The sequence below is a fragment of the Misgurnus anguillicaudatus genome, chromosome 13 (genome assembly GCF_027580225.2).
Source record: "Misgurnus anguillicaudatus chromosome 13, ASM2758022v2, whole genome shotgun sequence".
NCBI classification, from domain to species: Eukaryota; Metazoa; Chordata; class Actinopteri; order Cypriniformes; family Cobitidae; genus Misgurnus; species Misgurnus anguillicaudatus.
Genome location: NC_073349.2, coordinates 15,447,243 through 15,469,263, shown reverse-complemented (window position 1 = coordinate 15,469,263; position 22,021 = coordinate 15,447,243). Strand labels below are relative to the sequence as shown.

The 22,021-nt window shown below is 38.9% G+C and overlaps 1 protein-coding gene across 4 annotated transcripts in view; it reads left to right on the top strand.

Moving 5' to 3' along the window:
* The first annotated feature begins 2,846 nt into the window (after positions 1-2,846).
* Positions 2,847-22,021, top strand: part of atp2b3b (ATPase plasma membrane Ca2+ transporting 3b) — a 63,875-nt gene continuing 44,700 nt past the window's right edge. For 3 of the 4 annotated variants that reach the window (XM_055189265.2, XM_055189268.2, XM_073875142.1), the window contains exons 1-2: positions 2,848-3,306; positions 12,242-12,897. In XM_055189265.2, coding sequence (XP_055045240.1) covers positions 12,669-12,897 — 229 coding nt within the window. In that variant the 5' untranslated portion in view covers positions 2,848-3,306; positions 12,242-12,668. Of the gene's footprint in view, positions 3,307-12,241; positions 12,898-22,021 lie in introns of all 4 variants that reach the window. The other variant, XM_073875143.1, reaches the window with a different exon arrangement.

Genomic DNA, 22,021 nt, shown 5'->3' with positions numbered 1-22,021 from the left:
CCTAAATGAATGCATGTGCATAGTTTTTAATCTGTACATTTTTGAGGATGTATTTGCATAAATTGTGTTAAAAGTACAATTTTGCTATTCACAGTATAGTGCAGTGCTTTGGCTGTGAGTCATTTGGGGATAAAAAAAATCTAAACATTCCTGTTTCACTTTTCCTCTTAACGCGCACAAACACACATTCACGTATGTACACACAAACACACACACACACATCTCTCAGCACGCAGGCCCTAATGCTGGGCATCATGAATAATGGAGAGAGTACATGTGCAGCCGGATTCTCTTCCATCAATAAAACATCAGCATGGCCCTCACTATGGGACACAGTGCTGGGAATAGGAAGGATGGGATTGATTGCACCTCAAACCTTCCTCGTTTTACATTTCTCCTGACTTTCAATCTGTCCCACCCTCTGAGATTTTTCTGAACCATATAAAGAACAAGCTAGCTGCTTTAGGACATTATAGGTGGTGATTCGTCTCATAATATACATTTCAACTCTTCTCCTATTATCAATTTCTGCACCAAATCCACCCTTTGGGATACATCTGCCTCCTGTATCAGTATTAGTGAAAACTTGGAGGTACTGCAGTATCCTTTGCAGACCAAAGATATAAAGTGTTTTTCTGTTCCTGATACAAGACAGCTTTTGGACTGCAGCCAAATCAATCAGCTCGCAAGGAGGCGAACTATTGATGTTCAGTTCAGTGGGTGTTTAAGAAAAGCTAAATAAAAGTGTTGTAATGTATACGTTTGTGATTACAGAACAATGACGAATTAAAAGACAGGGTAGCTAAATCGGTAGGGCTGGGCAAAACATTTGATTTTTCGATTAATCCTTTTTTTTAAAAACGTGGTCGATTCAGAATCAATTCTCAGAGCAGAATCTTTTTCCCCCCAATTTTTTTCCTGCCAACATTGATTGTAAGATTAACGTTAATCAAATTGTTATCAAGCGATGTTATCAAGAAGCCTGTCATTCTTTCATTTAGTGCTTAAAATGGTGGTTTTAGGGGGTTCATCGACGTTGATGCTACCTTCACATAAAAAGTAAGAGGTATGGAAGCATTTTAGATTTCGCAAGCAAGACGACATGGTTAGTGTTGTGGCTTTTAATTTCTTTTTATTAATTACCCACTTGTAAACTTCTGTTCACTGTTATTTTTTATTAATATAGTATTTGTATTAAATTTATATTCATTGAGTTGAATCAAGAATCAAGTATAAAAACCAACCCGAGAATCGGAATCGAAAATTGAATCGATTTGATAGCTTGCGAATCGAAATTGAATCGACCTGGAACATCTAAATGGATACCCAGCCCTATAAATCGGCTACCTTTAAAAAATAAGTAGAGACAGGCTAGGCTACAATAGCCTTACAAGGCTTGTGTCCATGGGTCCAAGCCGAATCTTTCTGCTCAGCCACCTCCCTAAAATAGCTACAAAAATGGTGGTCGGTTTTAATCTAATCTTCATCACCGAATAGAGAGCAGTTGGATGCAACACAATTTGTAGGAAAGTAACTATGTTTTGGAGATGTGGGTTGAAGTTCATAGACATGGAACGGTCTCACTCGGATAGCTTGTGGATGGAGTTCCCCAGTAAACCGGCAAGATGTAACACATGATTGGGCGGATTGCGTTTTGAATGACAGCGAGACTACTTCTTTCGGCTTGGGCTGCAATGCTGGGCTCACAGCTCCTGCACTACCTGCAGGGCTAATGCACAGCAGCTCCCAGAGGAAAAGCCATCTCCTAAACCCTCACCTCTGAATTATAGATACAACGACTCATCTGAAACTTTCCCTTTACTCTACCGGACGTGCCTTACAAATATTTCAGTGTAAGCAGGCGGCGTGTTAGAAACAGTAGTGTTGATGAACGTGCAGTAAAATTAAACTGCATGTATGTTCTTTTGCATGCCAGGTTGTAGTTGCATTGGAGTGTAGATTAATGTGCAGTGGTAAATCCACGTGGCTTTTTGCTTGAGGTGCAAACTAACAATGGTTAAAAAACAGATGTAAGTCTTGGTATTTCCAATGCGCTTTTGTGTACAAGAACATCTGGTGAGGAGAATTTAGCGCTTGCGTGAGCTTGTATGTGTGTGTGTGTTTGCATATGAAGGCTGCTCAGGAGAGGCACACTTGAGTCAGAACATAAAAGCTTTTCCTCGCTGGTCTGAAAGGCCTCCTGCATTAGGGCTATTAGATTTGAGGCCTGTATGCTTGGAGACAGGCAGAAGATTACACCTGCGTGGGTGGGATGGAGCGTCTGAATTTATGAATCGAAAACAATGGGAAAGGAAGACTTATCGGTGACACGGAGAGGATTACAATCCAGATTTGGCTCGGCAAGATATAAAACCTGTCGTTTTTGTTTTAGACTCCACAACTTATAACGTTTGTTCTCCCAACTTTATCAACCTGTTTACGTATTGGGTTATCGCTTAAAAATTAAAAAGCCTGGAGTTTGCATCTGGTTTAGAGGGCTCATACATAATGCATGTGTTATAACATAATTAACATCTGTGCGTGCAAATTCTGCACATTTACTACGCATGACCTTCATGGGGAACGTAGGGTTGCGTTCTGTCAGGGGATGCTCTGCGCCTCCTGCATCCCATAGGAAGGTTTGCCCCTGTGCCCCAAAATTTCACAGTCAATTAGGTACATACAAGGATACCGATCTGTTCTGGGTTTGAGCTCGGTACATGTGGCACGTGTGTGTGAGCTGACGTGAGCACACTGTAACGGAGCAGAGTGGGAGGGATTTGAGCGATGAAGCGGAGGCTGGGGAGAGAGAGGGAGAGTGAAAGAGAGTGAGAGAGAGAGAGTCTCCCCCCTCCTTCTCCTCTCCAACTGCGCGCATAGCAGCCCGCGCGGATGCTGCGTCCACGGTCCTCAGCGCGCAGCTCAGCGAGGGCGCACTCATCACACATCGCATATAAAATCCAAATCACCTCGTTTTATCACCCGTTTGATTTTCACTTTAAAGAATAAGCGTCTGAACCGTCCGCGAACAAAATACGTTTTGGCATTGGTCGGGACAGTCCTCTTAAAACGATGTTCTCCAAATTTTTCCTCTGCGGATCCTCCATCTAACCAGGCAGCAACTGCACTATTTTAGGATGCATGATCTTCGTCCGTGGTAAATGCGCCGCTGAACACCTGTGTGATAAAGGACGACACGATAACAGCTACTGAGTGAATGCAGTCGCTCATCTGTATCTCCCTGAAGCGCATCCAGGATTTTTTCCTTTCCAGCGAACCGCGGCAATGTCCTTGGAGCATGGCCTGGTGAGTGTCTCGTATTTACACCAATGCCAATTATAAGGAAAAATTAGGAATCCTCAATCCCTTTCTTTAGGAATAGTTATCATTACACAGTCGTTATCTGTTTAATTGATAATTTGCCCCTGCATATGTTTAGCTATTTTTTCCATATGATTAGTGATAGCTGTCAAGCACGTTAAAACTACTGCATTGAAGCTCATATGAATATGATTATTCACAAAAACGTCGTCTATGCTTTTTCTTCAATGATGAGCTTTATTTACCTGTTTAGTTGCGCCTGTGTGCTACATTTGAGTGTTCATATTTTCTTCAATGTATGCACTCTTATTTTGTTTTAAAATTTTTGAGGAAATATATGGATATTCTTTATTGTACAGCTTATGTTTAAACAGCATGTTGTTTTTATACGGATCGACGAGTGGGGAGCTCATATAGCTACTGGTAACCACACTGGTCACCTTGCGGATGGGGCATTGCGCTTGTGCCGGATGCGAGTGGCGCACCATCCTCTCACAAGCAGGAAACCCGCGCTATTCGTCCAATTAACATTTCAAGACACTTATGAAACACAGAGATGCGTTTAGTTTGCGAGCAGGCTACTATCACATGGGTTTTGCGTATCCAGACGCCCCGTGAAGGTGACCAGTAAAGGTCATTTTGTTTAGGAAAGCGCGCTGTGGCTGGAGACGCACCTGACCAGCATCCCTTACAGTATTTGTGAAGTTCACTGCCTGAAATGCTTAAGGATGCTCCACTTTTAATTTTTAGTGGGAACAGGGACCTTTTTTCCCTCTACTGCAAGGTGCACGAGTATGCTGGGTGTGGGACGAGTAGAGGAGGGGTGGTTGTAGTCTCGCATGGCTCAGACAGACCGGTGACCATAATGAGTTGGTAAATCTATACTCGATTCTGATTGGCTATTTACATGTGACCGTCACGATCCCAGTTCTGGGGGTTTACATAATTTTAGTGCAATTCACTTTTACTTGACTTAAAAACCACTATGCTGATTAATTTGAACTCTCGTACAAATTTATGGTTACATTAGCATTTAATTCACGTTTGATTGGAGGAAAAAATCAATAAACCAGCTCTCTAAATGCTGTTACATGTTTGTTTGGTTAAATCACTTTCTGCATGCATTTTTATTTATTTATACATGCAGGACTGTAACAAAGACATCTTGGCGAGCTGTCCTATTAGTGGTTGACCAGGTGATTTTTTAAATTATTTGGTCTCCTTAATCAGTGGTGTAGTTGTGCTTGGAGAAGTGGGTATAGGCTACTCTTAATTTATCCTCCAATAATTTTTTTTTAATATAAGTGGGTATACCGCATACCATCAAATAAAGAAGTGTGTAACGCTATCTGCGTATACCCTGCACTACACCACTGTCCTCAATACACAATATGTGGTTACATCCTTTCATATGTATATCTATAGGTATGTTTAAATGTTCCCACGTGTATGCTTTGGTGTTTACCAGAATGCTGAGTAATGCTGTAGTTCGTGGGTCATGCTGAAATCTCAATTCAGTTGTCACTTATGTCTCTACACCATTTAATATATTTATAGTTAAAAAAAAATTAAACAAGCCCAAATTAAGATTATTTTTGCTTTTATCTGTTTCATAACTTTATATTTGTTTTTTATTTATTAAGTTGTTCATTTATTTATTTATTTTACTAAAAGTAGTTTAAAACTTGCTGGTGCTCCAGTTCTTTGTCCAGGTTGTCCTATTTTAAATGCCGTTGTGCAAAGATGAAGAAAATTGACCTAGAAGATGTATAGACAAAACTGCTGCATTCATTTGTACGACTTACATATTATTATGCGTGTGTATATATATATAAATAACAAATTCAGTGCCACAGAAAATGAATCACACTCTTCGAAACTCATCTTTTTACAATCAGCTACAGACTATGCTTATAAATCAATGACTCTTATACATAAATGTGTTTGACTGGGCTGGTGAGATATCTTGTGAGAATTATTACATGGTTGATCGAATAGAAAAAAAAATAACGAGAAAGATATTGAGCAGCTGGAATATTAAGATAAACCTAAATACCACAGAAGAACAATTGTGACATCCAGCGATGATAGGAGGTCACTAAAAATACCTACAGAATCGGTAAGCGTGCATAAAAAAACAGTTTTAAAGCATGCTGAATGGCAGGCCTGATGCTGTGTTAGATATTGTGTAAATAGATCAAGGCCTGGTGAATACAAATTGTCCATGGGATGGAGGTTACATTTCATCTCCATCAGATAAAAATGACTCCTGTCTCTTTGCAACACTTAAATAGAACAAATATCTCATCCTCGCTCATTCAGTCAACTTCAAACATGCCAAGGCAACATTACAGAATTGCCTGGTCCATGACAGGTATTTATATTCAATGAGCAATGAGCTTAGGTTACTTCCTACAGGCTCTTACGCCAATGCAGTCCACATCTCGCATCGAAAGTCTGTAACCAGTTTAATGTATACAGGACACTGCGGTAAAGGTGGAAGGGGAGAGGTAAAAACAAAAGAGCAATGAATAAATGGACAAAAAGTAAGATTGAGGATAATAGAGTGTGTGGATTATTTTAATCACTTTCTTGTTATACCTAAAACATAACACCATTTTGAAACATTTCAGCAACTCCTAACTGATAGGTGGGATTGATTTTTTTTTACACAGCGGGGTTAGTTGTAACACAGTGTTGCAATTAAGCCTCAGGTACAATGATAATGAAATGAAAACAGCATGAATCAAAATGACAACTGGTAATACAATATCAGGGGAAATAACTGACTATTCAGATTTTTGTCTTAATTGTGCAGCCCTTTAAAAAAATCTATTTATATGCATTTATGCTTAATACAAGGATGGTTAGATGAAGGATCATGGATGGATGAATGTGTGGGTATCTATCTATTATAGGCAGATATGAAGAGTTTGGTTCCAAAACCCAATAAATCCATTTTGACTAATTTGGGTAAAAACCTGTTTTCTATACCAAGAAAGTGACGAGATGAAAAACACTCTTTTCTGTAACAAACTTTCACATAGCATCTTTAGGTTATAAAAACATAAAAAATTCAAATCCATATTTTGATTTTCAAAGATTTATTATAAAAACTGATTCTTTTTTCCACAAAATGCTATAAATCTATTGAATCAATATATAAACATGCATTCATCTTTGCCATGTTATATTCATTTAGTTGACTAGTGGTATACACTGATAAAAAAATAAACATTAATGGCATTAATCAAAACACTTACTTTGTCAAATTAAGAACACTGCATGCTGCTGTCATCCTCGGGACGTCGTCGCTGAACTTTTTTGGACAGCGATCGGCTGTAAAATGTTTTGGTCCTGCTCGATTTTCGTTGGCTTCGAGTAAAATAAGAAAGTTTTTCATAAGATCCTCTGGGGTCAATGTGTTAGCGTGACAGGTTTATCAATGCCATCAAAGTATTATTTATTTATTTATTTATTTATTTTGTTGATCACAAAGTACAAAATAGATGAGGAAATCTAGTATTCCGTGTGCATTCAAAGCGCCACCGTTATTGTTTACAATGTGTGGAATGGTGCGCTGTGATTTGATGAGCGGATTTATTGCATTCTGCAGAGAAGGAGGACTGATACGATACTGATTTTGGCGGTAACTCATTATTTTTAAATGGCGTTTATCGCATTTTGAAACCAAACTCTTCATATATAAACAATATCCACCTTTAGTTTATAGACAGAAAAATTATATTGAATTATTTTAACAAAAATTTCTAGCAGGTGTTACAACAAACCCTCGGTTTGTTACAATTAACCCCACCTATGTGGTATGTTGTAACGTTTGCACTCCTGTCACTTTCGGTGTAATTATACGATAACAGCAGGTCCCACAAACAAACTTAAAGTGTTCATTTATAGCAGAGATGTGTGTGTTGTGTAAAAATATGATTAATCTAACTTAAATATTTTTTGAATGAAAAAAGCATTACTTTGGGCCGCTTTTCCCTATATTATATTTATTCATAATAATAAATATTCCAGATCCAGGATCACATCCTAGTAAAATCACGTTCACGGACTGACAGCAACACTTTTGTCTCTCTCTGCTCTTTATTTGTTAAAGAGTTTAAAACCGTTACAGTTATCCAAGCGTCCAAAACCTGTAACAATATGAGAAATGAACCCAATGAATGATCACATCCAGACTCAGACTCCAAAATGAAAGGGATGATCTATCATTTTTTTGCAACACTGAAACTCTTAGAGAAGAGTCCAATTACATTAATGCCTAAAAATGGGGGACATGAGATCATATAACCAGTTATATCTTGCTTAACAGTATATCGATAATATACAGTATATGATACAATAAACGATACGATTTATTGTCACTTTAGTAAATTTTCTTGGGCATAATGTATGCTGCATCTTCGAAATCACAAACAGTTAAGAAATCAACAACTACTACATACGTAAAAGCAAAACATAGACATATATAACAGATGGCTTCTTAAAAAGACCACTGTTATCGCTTAAATACTGCCGCGGTATAGATGATATTATATAGATTAATATAGTAGTATAGTGAGTGCCATATTAATATTAGTACAAGGATATGGGTTTTAGCCAATTTTAACTTGTTTTTGTTAATCAAATATTTTAGACCTGCAACAGCAAATGTAGATACAACTAATGTGTGCTTGTAAGTGTCACGTAGTAGAAGTATGTGAAAGAATGAGCGTAAAAATGTGTCCAAATATGGCATTTTTTAAAACTTTTTGGTTGGTGTTGTTTTTGTGTGTGTGTGTGCAGAGATTGTGTGCTGTTTAGTTATAATTATTAGTTTATTTCATATTCCAGAAGGTGAATATGTCAGCTACGCTGTAGTCCATCAGTTTAATAAAACAATTTTCTCTTCCATTGGTATGACAGTACATTCATTACCATCACTGTGTTTAATCATCAGCAGAGTCTGCAGACCTTTGTGCTGTATTTATCCTTGTTATGAGACTCACCATGAGCAAAGAGTTCATGGGAAATTAAAGTTTCTTTTTGTTCTAAAAAGCAGTAGAGAGGAAAAAACGAAATACCGGTTGGCGACTTGATAAATAATCCTGTAAAGTGTAGTTGCATTTGTCTTTGTACAAAAATAACTCAAGTGATGTCTGTCTGTTCACATCAGAGCAACATTACTCTTTGTTTTTATTTTTAGAAGCAGAACAGAGGAAATGTTTTTCCTGACTTAAGTAACTAGTGAATTAGCTTTAGGATTTTAATTTGTTAAGAGATTTGATGTCTGTTCAGATTCAGTGCACGCTTTTTAATCTTCTTTTCTTGAGGGCTATTTTAATCTGCCTCACCCGCAATAGTCCCTTTCGACTGGTGTTCATATCTGTTTTAATTAGGGATGTGTTGAGCAAATATATTTTTTTCAAAACTGTCATGAGTAGTTAAACAAGTATTTAGATCACTTGATTATCACAACACCATGTACTGTAATGTGTCTGTAGACGAGTGTAACAGCTAGTGTAAGTCTTGGGTGTGTAATCCACTAACAGTGCATTCTTAAAGTGACAGTATATACAATAAATGCAATCAGTCGTGCCCTTGAACAGTAATGCAAATTTCTGTAAGCTTGAAGTACCACAGACTTGTTTCGGGAGTTTGCAGGAACGCCCTGCAATTGAAAACCTTGATTGGATTGCTTGATGTGGACTGTAGGCCAGTGTTAGGCTTATATTAAATAATAACAAACAAAACAAACAAGCTTAGACCCGTAAAGACACTTTTTGTCATGTCTGCTACAATAATCTTCTTTCAAGAAAGCATTTTAATTTGTGGGCTTTTCTCAGCAAATAATGATACATGTAATTAACCTGATTATATATAAAATAATCAGTGATTGGTCTTATACTGTATGTGGTACTATGTGCAAAATCAACCAATAAACATTCAAAGCAAGAGAGACATTAGTGAACAAACGGGTGGATGAACTACTTCAAACTCTGTATTCAGATTCTGACTTCAGACTCTTTTTTCACACTTTATGTTCAGACTCTGTGTTCAGACTGTGTTGAGATTCTGAGTTGAGATTCTGTGTTCAGACTCTATCTTGACACTTTATGGAGACTCTGCATTGAGACTCTGAGTTTAGATTCTGCTTTGAGACTTTGTGTTTGAGACTCTGTGTTCAGATTCTGTGTTGAGACTGTGTTGAGACTTTGCGTTTAGACTCTGACTTCAGATTTCTGTGTTCAAACTCTGTGTTGAGACTTTGTGTGGAGACTCTGCATTGCGACTCTGCGTTGAGACTGTGTTGAGATTTTGCGTTTAGACTCTGCAATGAGACTCTGTGTTGAGACTCTGTGTTGAGACTCTGTGTTGAGACTCTGGGTTCAGATTCTGGGTTCAGATTCTGTGTTGAGACTCTGCATTGAGACTCGGCATTGAGACTCTGTGTTCAGATTATTCTGTGTTGAGACTCTGCGTTGAGACTCTGCGTTGAGACTGTGTTGAGACTCTGAGTTCAGATTCTGTATTCAGACTCTGCATTGAGACTGTGTTGAGACTCTGCGTTGAGACTCTTTGTTCAGATTATTCTGCGTTGAGACTCTGCGTTGAGACTCTGCGTTGAGACTCTGCATTGAGACTCTGCATTGAGACTCTGCATTGAGACTGTGTTGAGACTCTGAGTTCAAATTCTGTATTCAGACTCTGCTTTGAGACTGTTTTGAGACTCTGCGTTGAGACTCTGCGTTCAGATTCTGTATTCAGACTCTGCATTGAGACTGTGTTGAGACTCTGCGTTCAGATTATTCTGTGTTGAGACTCTGCGTTGAGACTCTGCGTTGAGACTCTGAGTTGAGACTCTGTGTTCAGATTCTGTATTCAGACTCTGTATTCAGACTCTGCATTGAGACTGTGTTGAGACTCTGCGTTCAGATTCTGTATTCAGACTCTGCATTGAGACTGTGTTGAGACTCTGCGTTAAGACTCTGTGTTCAGATTATTCTGTGTTGAGAGACTGCGTTGAGACTCTGCGTTGAGACTCTAAGTTGAGACTCTGTGTTCAGATTATTCTGTGTTCAGACTCTGCGTTGAGACTCTGCATTGAGACTCTGCGTTGAGACTCTGTGTTCAGACTCTGCATTGAGACTGTGTTGAGACTCTGCATTGAGACTCTGTGTTCAGATTCTGTGTCCAGACTCTGCATTGAGACTGTGTTGAGACTCTGCGTTGAGACTCTGAGTTCAGATTCTGTGTTCAGACTCTAATGTTGAACTATGCATTGAGGCTCTGCGTTCTGTTCAGTCTGTGCCTGTGAGTCTCTGTAGTCAGAACGAAGTGAGCAGCGCACTGATTCATCAACCCTTGCTTGCTTATTTTTTTCTCTTTCCTTTACGTGCAGCAGACCATTTTTATGTTGTGTTCCCGATGTAGTCATCAGCAATGTCATTTCCTGCATTGTTTTGTAGCTCATGTTGTGGATACATTGTGGTCCTAATGTTTAAATATGGGTTTATGTTCCATCCTGCTTAAGGGGGTAGTATGTGGTGTGTGTTCGCCTGTGAGTGGGTGTGAGAGTGAGCACTTTTCTTTTGGGTACTTAGACACATTACATAAGGCACTGAACAATTTATGTAATGCTAAGGCCCACTGTCTCTCCCTTTTAACTTTAGAAGATTGGGTTGGGTAGCATCAGTCAGGGCTGTCTTGGCCAGGCAGACCTGGGAAAGCTCAGTAAATTGTTGAAAGGTTTGAGAAAACATGGATCAATATGAATATTCAGCATAATCTCCAGGCCATCTGCCTCTTGCACATGAAACATAACTACATGGTTAAGCGGTTTGTTTCTGAGGGACTGCATAGATCCACTTTTGCACGTGAATGTTTGTTTGTTTGCCAAAGCTTTACGGAGACCTACAAATATGAAATTTTATTTATTTAAACCAAAAAACAAAGTTAAAAGTTGCAATAATTAAACATGGAGTAAATGAGGTCATTAATAAAATGCACATTTTTTTTGACTAATCATGTAAATTATTTGTATAATTGGTCAGATTTCATTACTTCATTTTTCTAGATGGCTTCTTTGGTGTTTCATGGAAATCATAGCATTTTTTTTAAAACAAAATCTTTTACATCCATTCCACACAAGTCTGAGAATTTCCCCCAGAATCAGAGCAGAAAATGCAAAAATCTCCAATTCTGCATGGGCCTGTATGACACCTGATCCTCTATCAATTGTGCAGTACCTTCCTTTCTTAAAACAGCTCATCTGGTTTAAGGTTGATGAGGTTAATGAGTATGTTTCAGAGAGCGATATATGCTGCTTTCTTAGCATTAGAGACTTTGTGATAGTGAGACACTGAGAAACTGATGCCAAGAGATGATAAGAGAACCAAAATGACGGATGGGAAACTGTTAGTGTGTTTGTAAAACAGTGTGAATAAGAACAAAGTGTGTACGTGTCGGGGTATAGCGAGGCCGAAGAAGCTTTGTGGGAGTCAGAGGCATCTGTGGGTTTCCATGGCAACTATGGGCCAATGCAGTGGTCTGGATCACTGAAAGATACAGTACATGCTATATGCATTCATCACCATCTGCGAGATCACACGTTCCTCATACTGTATACCTCACCGTATGCCCAGAGATTTTAGACTTTGTGCTTAAGATGGACGTACCTGTTTAGTATAATTATTATATGGAAGACCAATGTTACACCTCATTAATGAGAGTAAGAAAAGGGTCATGCTCAGTTAAAATAAGAAAAGAGACTTTGTACCTAGTGTGCTTGAATGCATCTAGGAGATATACATTAATTCTGTCTCCAAAGGAATGCCTACTGTACTCTGCAATTCAATGTGCTGCCCACACCAGCACTTTGAAGACTGTAATGCTTTTCTTCTTTCTGTCTCTGCAGGCTTCCTCACCAATCCCCACATCCTGCACCCTTTGAATTTTAACGCATCGACACCCCATATCTGCAAAATATTCTGCTCGACCTTCTCAATTTTGTCCTCTCCTATCGCTTTGTCGTTCCGCGTGTCCAGATGGATTGGAAGCGTCCAGATCCCTCGTTCTGTTGACCCTTGGGGTGAAAGGGTAGAGAGTGGATTTCTCAAAATACACAAAGTGCTGTTGTTCGACTTCCCTCCACCGATGGAGAGTTAGAAAACTAAGAGCCACTACTGGGGTGGGAGAGGAGTGGAGGAGACAAACCAAAACCAAAAAACGAGAGTCAAGTATTGCCAGAAATACGGAGATCTGAAGATCTGGACGAGGGAAGCTGTATAGACACGGTTAAATCTACATCAAGTATTGTAGATTGAACACCTTAAAGGGCCAAGATGTCTACAACAGCAACCATGGGAGAGATGGCTAACAGTGCGGTGGAGTTTTACCCCAAACGGGCAGGTGGAAGCGCAGAAGCCAACCATGCTGGTGACTTTGGGGTGACGTTGGATGAGCTCCGAACCCTGATGGAGCTGAGAGGACCAGAGGCCATGCAGAAAATTCAGGAAAGCTTTGGAGATGTAGAGGGCCTGTGCCAGAGACTCAAGTCTTCCACCAGTGATGGTGAGAGTCCTTTATATGCTCTTCTTGCTTCATTCAATTCTGAGAGAGAGAGAGAGAGAGATAGAGTACAGTAATGTATAAGTGTTAGGGTTTAAATCAGATCTTATTATTCATATAACCCCAAAGACTGTCCTATCATTCTTTCTTTCATTCTCTCTCCCTTTATTACTCTCTCACACTACTTGTCCACCACCTCTTTCTCTGTCTCACTCGGCCAACTTCCCACTCTGGGTGCACGCGTCGTGTTGGGTTGCTAGGCGACGGCGCTGTCGGTGGTGAGGTGGGTGTAGAGAGAGGGGTTAGTGGGTAAACAGTGTTGGAGAGATTCACTCACTAGCATCAGTCACTCTAAAGGTCTTTGGAACCGTCACAAATCTTGGCATATCTATCCATTCTCTTCAGAGTCGTAATTGAATGCGTTGCTGTAATGACACAGTGATGGCTCTAGATACAAATTCAGATAGCGGCAGAAAATGAGGCTCAGTCACGAGAAACAGATAAACTCCATAACAGTCAAATTGAATTTTATTGATTGTGAGTATTTTTAGAAGTGTAGTGCAATGCACTCAAAGAAATTACGAAAATGCAGGCCTGAATGCTTGGCCGATGTTGATTCCATTGTGCATAATTAAAGCACCCATGACATCAAAATAAAAGTTTTTTTTAGCAATATATTTGCCATAAGAATAACTAGCGTGCTTTACATGCACAGAATAAGCGGATAACTATCAAAAATCTGCTTATTATAGAAACTGGTATTCATCCATTTACATGTAAATCAATAATCCGGCTATGCAGAAAACTGCGTTTACATGAGATTTGGAGATTTGTCAGGTTTCTCGCAGGTAGTGACATCACCACCTATAGTACAACTAATCATTCAAAAAGTTGGTGGAAAATCTGTCTTAAAGTGCACCTATTTTATTGCTAAAAAACAACGTTATTTTGTGTATTTGGTATTATACAATGCGTTTGCGTGATTTATGGTTAAAAAACACATTATGTTCCACTTACCATACATTTTTGTAGCTCCAGATTTCACTCTCTTCCTTAAACGTGCATATCGTCGCTGCCTGATGAAACTCACGTATGTCCAAAACGGTAACTTTTCAGAAAGTGAAAAAAACACCGTATATCAAAAGCAGTTGAATGTAGCGTTGTCATACTTGGTACGGCATATTTACATGTAACCATATTCTTGCCAGTGTCATGATATAATCCACATTTGACCAAAATTGAGTTTAAATGGACATGCGTGCATATTTTACAGTAACTTTGATCGATACGCGTTCTTCCGATCATTAATTAGAATGGCCAAAGTCGCGTTTCGTATTGACAGATGAATACGCTCAGTTTATTAAATAGCCTACGTCTTGGTTAAATACGCTTACTTTATTTAATATTAATTATAAGTGTATTAAATGTCTCTTGCAAACCATTAAGGGACAATGAATCAACACACTGACATGGTAATGCTACACAACAGGGGCGTCAGTTTGTGTTGAAAAGTGGTGGGGACAAAAGATCAGAAAAAACATACTGCAGGACGGGAAAAATATTGAATAACGCGCATCAAAAATGGGCATAGCGTAGGCCAGTCAACAACAAGAAAATACTCAGCATAAATTTATAAACCCTCAACAATGTCGAATGCACACATCACACATGTAACAGTCCCTGCAACACCAGCTCAACCGAACAATGCCAAAGCACCATACCGTAGAAAACAGCAGCGCGTTTAATAAATGATTACAATGAATTTCATTACATATGTACAAGAAAACACACCATAAGCATACAACACAACATATGTGACCCTGGACCACAAAACCAGTCTTAAGCATCGCTTGATTTTTCAGAACATTTTAACCAAATGCTTTCAAAAAGTGGTGGGGAAATCCCCAGCGTAAATATCACCAATGCTAGACAGATACTTTGTTTGCACAGTCCTACCGTAATTAAGTAACTCCTAGATCTTAGTCTGGCGTCCGGGGGAAACGTTTACCTCGATGAAGGAAAGTCATTGTCATGTTTATTCGGCTATATCCAGTGCTGAGGTTCGATTAAACTTTACGAGACCGGCGAGATGCTTCACAGGCGAAAGATATGCGGCGTGATTGACAGCTTTGACACCAAACGGGTACGTGAAAATCAGATGACATGATTTCACAAGTTTTCATTGGCTATTTAGGTATGTGACGCATACTGTATATGGAAATGAACCTGGACATTCAATCTGTCGAAAAATCTTAAAATCGGCAAAATGAACATACGTGAGTTTCATCGGACAGCGACGATATTTAAAAAAGCTCTCATGTTGTGATTGGTCTGAATGCCTCTGAAGTCAGCCAGAAATGTGACGCTCCTCACCATGTTTGAAAGATTTGGTCACAGTGCAATACTTACAGAAGTTAACTTACGGGCTGAGTCGGAAGCAGCAGGAATTATGATAATGTCGGTCTTTACTAGTAGAAAGTAAACTGTTGCCTACAAATCGGTGTTTTTGTTGTAGTACAAGAAAAGAGATTTACGTTGAAGACGATAACTCGCATCATCGTTTACTTTGGGGTTTGTACCTTTTGCATATTGTTAACATGTACTAATACACACCTACACACCACAGGATATGTAAAAACGTGAATCGGACAATAGGTGCTCTTTAAGCTGTACTGTTGTATCTCTTCTGCAGAAACTTGACCTTTTTTCACAGTTTCTCTGCCATGTGCATTAGTGCAGACTTTTATTTGTTACTTTACGCATACTTCTGCTTGTGACGTTTATCTTTTACATTCAGAGACATGTGCAGATGAACAAAACAGCGAGAAAGCTGGTTAAATTGTTTACACGAACACGAATCGGGGTAATGAGCAAAAAAACTACCTGTGCCGATCGGTTTTTGCTTACGCCGCTTATGGGCTTTCCCCGATAAAAGAAAACCATTTTCGCGTTTTGCATGATCTCACACATTATCCGTTTATTATGCATAATCGGCGTATAAACGCACTCATTGACAACATTTGCATTTGGAAAATATAAGCATTCAAAACCTAGTCTCTTACTTTTGTATAAAAAAAGTATAGAATGATCAATGATTTTTATGACATGATTCTGTACTTCAGCTCAGTGTTGCCAGATTGGAAATGTCCAAGTATCGTACCAGAACCTCAAAATTATAGTATTTGGAAGAAAATTATTGTACATAAGTCAAATGTGCAGAATACAGCTATTTTATCTAGACAAACAACTTTTGATTGTCCCAGTAGATAAATGACTAAGGGGCGGTTTCCCGGACAGGGATTAGACTAGTCCTAGACTTAAACACTTTTAAGAGCTCTCCAAACTGAAAACAACTTTCACTTACAGATCTTAAAATACATCAGGGCCCTTTGTATTACTTCAAGATGCACACAGGTAATGTTTTTAGTAAGGCATGTTGTTTAAAACTAGTTATATTTCCTAATTAAACTAAGGCCTAGTCCTGGATTAAGCTAATCCTGGTCCGGGAAACCGCCCCTAAGTGTTCCCTTAAGTGTCGGAGAGTCAAAACAACTGGAAAAAGAAGAAGAGAGTCATTCTCAACAATGATTGGCTGAGAATACATAACGTAAAAAGAGATGGAGTTGTGGCAAGAAGGAAAACAGCAACTGCCGAAATCACATGAAAATTTGCCGAATGAGCGCTGTTTTTATCCTAATCCTACCCCAAACCTAACTTTAAACCCAAAATCTTGCGAGATTTAGGCCATAGCTGTATCCCTTCTAGCCAAAACCAAGAGATAGAATCATGCGTTACATGCATTTGCATTCTCCTCACAATTATGATGGTAGATGTAGGATCAACAAATAGATCAATAAGTATAGCGCTTTGATTGAAATGACCATTTGAGGTGTCACAAAATTATCGTACATTATGGGATTTTTTTTAAATTATTGACATTGTACAGAGGTAAAAATTATGGTACAAATACGATCATTATCGTACATCTGCAACATTGCTTCAGCTTTTATCAGATGCCAGGCTCTGAAATAGACTAAACACTATTGGCTATTTTAAAATGGGAGGAGCCACCAGATGCCTTGCCCTAGCTTCCTGTTTGTTTGGAAATTTCAGCAACGCATCAAATAAAGTTGTGCATTTAAATGCATTACAGTGGGTCTTTAACAGGCTACTGGTATTACAGTGTTAGCAAACCTCAGGTTTCAAGTAACCATTAAACTGGAAGTGTCATCATTGACAAGTTGTAGTTTAGCTAACTTTAATTTTCGTGCTGCTGTGACAGGTTATGCTGATACCTCCTACAGTTCCACTACAGCGGTAATGCTGAGACTGCAGCTCATACCTGTGATGAGTTATGAATTGTTTCTGACATTTTTCAGAATGCAATGACGCATGAAATCAAGCCTGCCTAGCTGGAAACTTTTACACACTTGTGTAGTGTTTGTTTCAGGCCTAAAATGAAAACTAAGTGAAAGTGGACATGGATGGATGAAAGTGCAAAATGATCTTTGTTTTTAAAGTATATTGTATGGCCCTGTTCAAGAGAAGTAGGTTTGCCTGGAGGAAGATGAATTTGTGTTTAACTGATGTACTTTGTGACTTTTGACATTTGTTTAATAATGTAACTAAAGAAAAATGTGTGGTGCACAGCTGGCATTTAATCTGACTTAAAAGTACATGGGCCATCCACACGGAGACGCATTTACCATACCGTTTCTGCGTTTTATTCGGACAAATCCGGCATTTTGGGAGATTAAAAAGGGTCCCAGAGTGTATAAATCTGAATCATATTTTATGATACAATGATGTCATCACCCTGCGCCGCCCTCGACCCAAGTCTTTTTTTTTCCTTGACCCAAGTCAGACACGACAACAAAAATGGCAGACTACATGCTTGTGTTCGTGTTGCAGAAGGTAGTGAGCCTATTAGCTTTACTAAAGCAAAATCTTCTGCTCCATTGCTACTACAATGAGTAACAAATGATTACCAAGGTTTATGCACATGCTCCAAGTCGTATTCTCAGTTTTTTGTGTATCTCTGTGGCAGAATTACAGCGCCACATAGTGGTCTGGCATGTAAACTACATAGATTTGAATCTGTTTCAGTGGTTTTGTGTCTACGCAGATACTTCTTGAGATGATGCCGTGTTTATCTAGCAAAAAATAAGGTCGGATAGGGAAAGCTCTAACTTCGTGTGGATGTGGCCTGAATCAGTATGATCCCAAATTGCTCAGGACATTCACTGTTCAAGCAGTGTCAGTTACAGTTTATGTGCCTTTTAAATTAATTCATTCTCTAATGGGCTTTTCACACTGCTGAAGCAAGGTTACCACCGCATTTTACCAGGGGTTATAAAAAACCCTGCTCTGAAGCAGGGTAAGCGCTGCCAAATCAGAACGAGAAGGCCAATCAGAAACAGCATACCTCATAGCACAATATGTGTGCACGCTACAAACTGTGCATTGTTTCGTCATTTGAGAGAAATTGAAAAATATGGTTAAAGAGCACCTATTTCATTGCTAAAAACAATGTTATTTTGTGTATTTGGTATAATGCAATGTGTTTGCGTGGTTTATGGTTAAAAAATGGTTTATGGTTCACTCTCTTCCTGAAACGCACGGATTTGAAAAGCTCCGTGTCCCTGATTGGCCAGCTAATCTGTACGTTGTGATTGGTCTGAATACCTCTGACGTCAGCCGGAAATATGACGCTCCTTACCATGTTTAAAAGATTCGCGCTCAATGCAATGCTAACAGGAGTTAACTTACGGGCTGTGAGTCCGAAGTGGGAGGAATTCTTTCTTCTCCACATCACTAATCCCAGGAAGTAAACTGTTTCCTACAATCCGTGTGTTTGTTGTAGTCCAAGAAAAGAGATTTACGTTGAAGACGATAACTTGCGTCATGGTTTAATTTGGAGTATGAACCTTTTGCATATCGTTAACATGTACTAATACATTGGTTCCCAAACTTTTTCACTTCAAGGCCCCCTAGTTGCCCACAACAATATTTGAAGGCCCCCCACTCGCTTAATTTTTTCCACATTAAATTAAATAAACAGAACTTGGAATGACTACAGATGTATATTCGCTACTAAAATGAAAAATAAGAAACATCTTGATTTTTGCTTGTTTTAGCTTTTTTATGCTTATTTTGTCCATTTTTTTTATAGTTTTTAGTTATCTTGGGGCCCCCTTGGAAATCTGCTGAGGCCCCCTGGTGGGGAAACACTGTACTAATACACACTTACACACCAAAGGAAATGTAAAAACGTTAATTGGACAATAGGTGCTCTTTAAATATGACAGACAAGCCTTGTAATAGAGTAAAAAATTTCTTATAGGAGACTTAAAACAGCTAAAAAGGATTACTTGGCAACCTGTTTTGTCACTGATGCTGAAGTGCCAGACAAACGCTTATTTGTTTTTATTGGCTGTTTTTATTTAATCAGTTTGGCGGCACTTTTTAATCCGATCATGGCTGTTAATTTGACAAATATGAAAATATGAACATTAACCCAGGGTTCAAATATGTACAGTATGATTTTAAGTAAATTTTGAACACACAGGGTTATCTTAAAAGATACAACTATGAAGGCTTTAATACTTTATATTTGCCTTTAACTACTAAAATTCATTGATAGATAAAAACATGTTACTTATTTTAACCTATGGTGGCCACAATTATATTTCGCGTTCTGAAATTGATGACGTATAATGGTTGTTGTGAAATATTAATACAGTTTACTATAGTAAAATACTATGGTTTCTTCAATGACAAAAACTATTCTGTACTGAAAATTGGATTTCCACAACACGGTTTTCAACAAAAAACCCGAAAACCTATTAATTTAAATGACAACAGCATATTGACGTAAAGCATGCAAACTTTTTACAAATTTTTGACAGTGATACTGTTATTGTCTTTGTGTAAACTACAAAACTGTAAGTTGCGAAAACAGTACTACACATGTACACATAAAATGGCATTTGTAGTACATGTACCTTAAAGGGAAAATAATGTCATTAATAACTCAGCCCTCATGTCGTTCCAAACTCGGAAGACCCCCATTCATCTTCGGAACACAGTTTAAGTTTGTCTTCTCTTTCAGTTCTGTTGTGAATCGCATGCACGAGACTAAAGTCACGTGACTGCAGTGACGCGGCTGGCATGTTATCCTCAGACATGTTTGCAAAGTTTTTTTTTCAAACTTACAGTGCGCGTCTCCCTCAGACTGTAAACGAACCTCTGGCACACAAAAAAAAAACTGCTGCGGCGCACCAGATAACACGTCAGCCACGTCGTACGTCATCCGCGTCACTAAATAAAGTCACAATTTTTGTTATTTTTGGACCAAAATTTATTTTTGATGCTTCAACAAATTCTAACTGACCCACTGATGTCACATGGACTACTTTGATAATGTTTTTATTACCTTTCTGGACATAGACAGTATACCGTATGTAGATTTTCAATGAAGGGTCAACAAGCTCTCGGAATAAATATAAAACCTCTTAAAACGTGTGTTCCGAAGATGAACGGAGGTCTTAAGTGTTTGGAACGACATGAGGGTGAGTCATTAGTGACATTACTTTCATTTTTGGGTGAACTATCCCTTTAAATATTTGGATGGCTAATGCCTTTTGAATGTTGCCCTCAAAGATAATCTGTAAACTAATTAGCTTTTTTACTCTACCAAAGTTACAGTTTAAAAGACTTTAATGTATGGAGATAATAAATAATATCTGTCATCGGGAACGTGGTTGCTGAAAGGTGCCGCAAATACTTAAACAACATGTGGAGTTTTTCTCTAAGTACAAGTGGAAGCTGAACTAATTCTGTTACATGGTCATGACAAAGCAGACGCAAGGGAGAGGAGAAGAAATCAGAGGGGGTGGAGATGAGATGTGACAGTGAATAAGGCTGACACTGTGAAGATGAGGCCATGAAAATGGAGGTCCATTAATGCATCTCCTTCTCCAGCAACGTGTTCAGTGTGAGAGCTGTGAGCGCCTCGCAGATTCCTCGTATCTCAGCCCTGCTGCTGTAAACACTATTTTCAGCGCAAGGCGTGTACGTATCAATCTATCAGGCTGAACATACACAGATACCTGCTGCAATAGGACATTAAGATCTCAGAGCAGTGGGGGTGGAATTGAAGGGTGGAGAAAGAGAGAGAATAAGAGAGAGAGAGAGAGGTAAAGAATGAATGGGGGAGAGAAGGAATTGTAGTGCAGCTTGCCGCATTGTCAAGGACGCACCAAGGGGAGATGAAGACGGAGAGTGAGTGGTGGTGGAGGGGGGTGTTTGGAAAGCAAAAGAATCTTTTAAGCGAAGAGATGCGGTACGGCTAGTCAGCAGTTTTATTTTAACCCCTTCCTCAGGTGGCATGAGTTTTTCCACTTGCAGCACCATTGATGGGTTGTATATTCATAATGTAATGCTAGCTTACTAACTACTTTTAAAAAAAATTTATGTGTTAGTTTAGTTTCGAGCTCGGTTGTACATTTATGCATTTGGCAGATGCTTTTATCCAAAGTGACAGTGCATTATAAGATATTCATTTTAGAAATAGGTGTGTCCCTTAGGAATTGAACCCATGACCTTTTGTGTTGCCAACACAATGTTTTACCAACTCTGTTGTAAAATACATCATTTTATATAAATATTCCATGCATGCAGTTAATATGCATAGTATAGATGCTGTAAACTTAGGGAAAAGTACAGTATCCACTTTTTGTCACCCCCTTTCTGTCTCTCTCCCACTTGATCTTTCATTAATTTTCATATCCACTTGTTATCTGGAGTGTTGTATAATCGTGCACTTAGTAATGTTAATAGTAAAGTTTCGTTCTGTGTGCCAGTATGGAATGATCTTCTGTGTAAAACCCTCAGGTGCTACCGGCATAGTCTGTGTGACGCTCTGACTCAGCCGAGTCATACATGGCAGTCCATACTGTACATTCCTACATGTCCGCTTTATCTTGTCCTCATCCGTCCATGATACACATGCACACTCATAGCCTGACATCAATAGTGCCTTATTCAGCTGAGCTCGGTTACAGCTCGCTCTGAGCGTCTCTTTTGACTTGGAGTAAAAACATCATGAATCTTCTCTCCGGCTTTG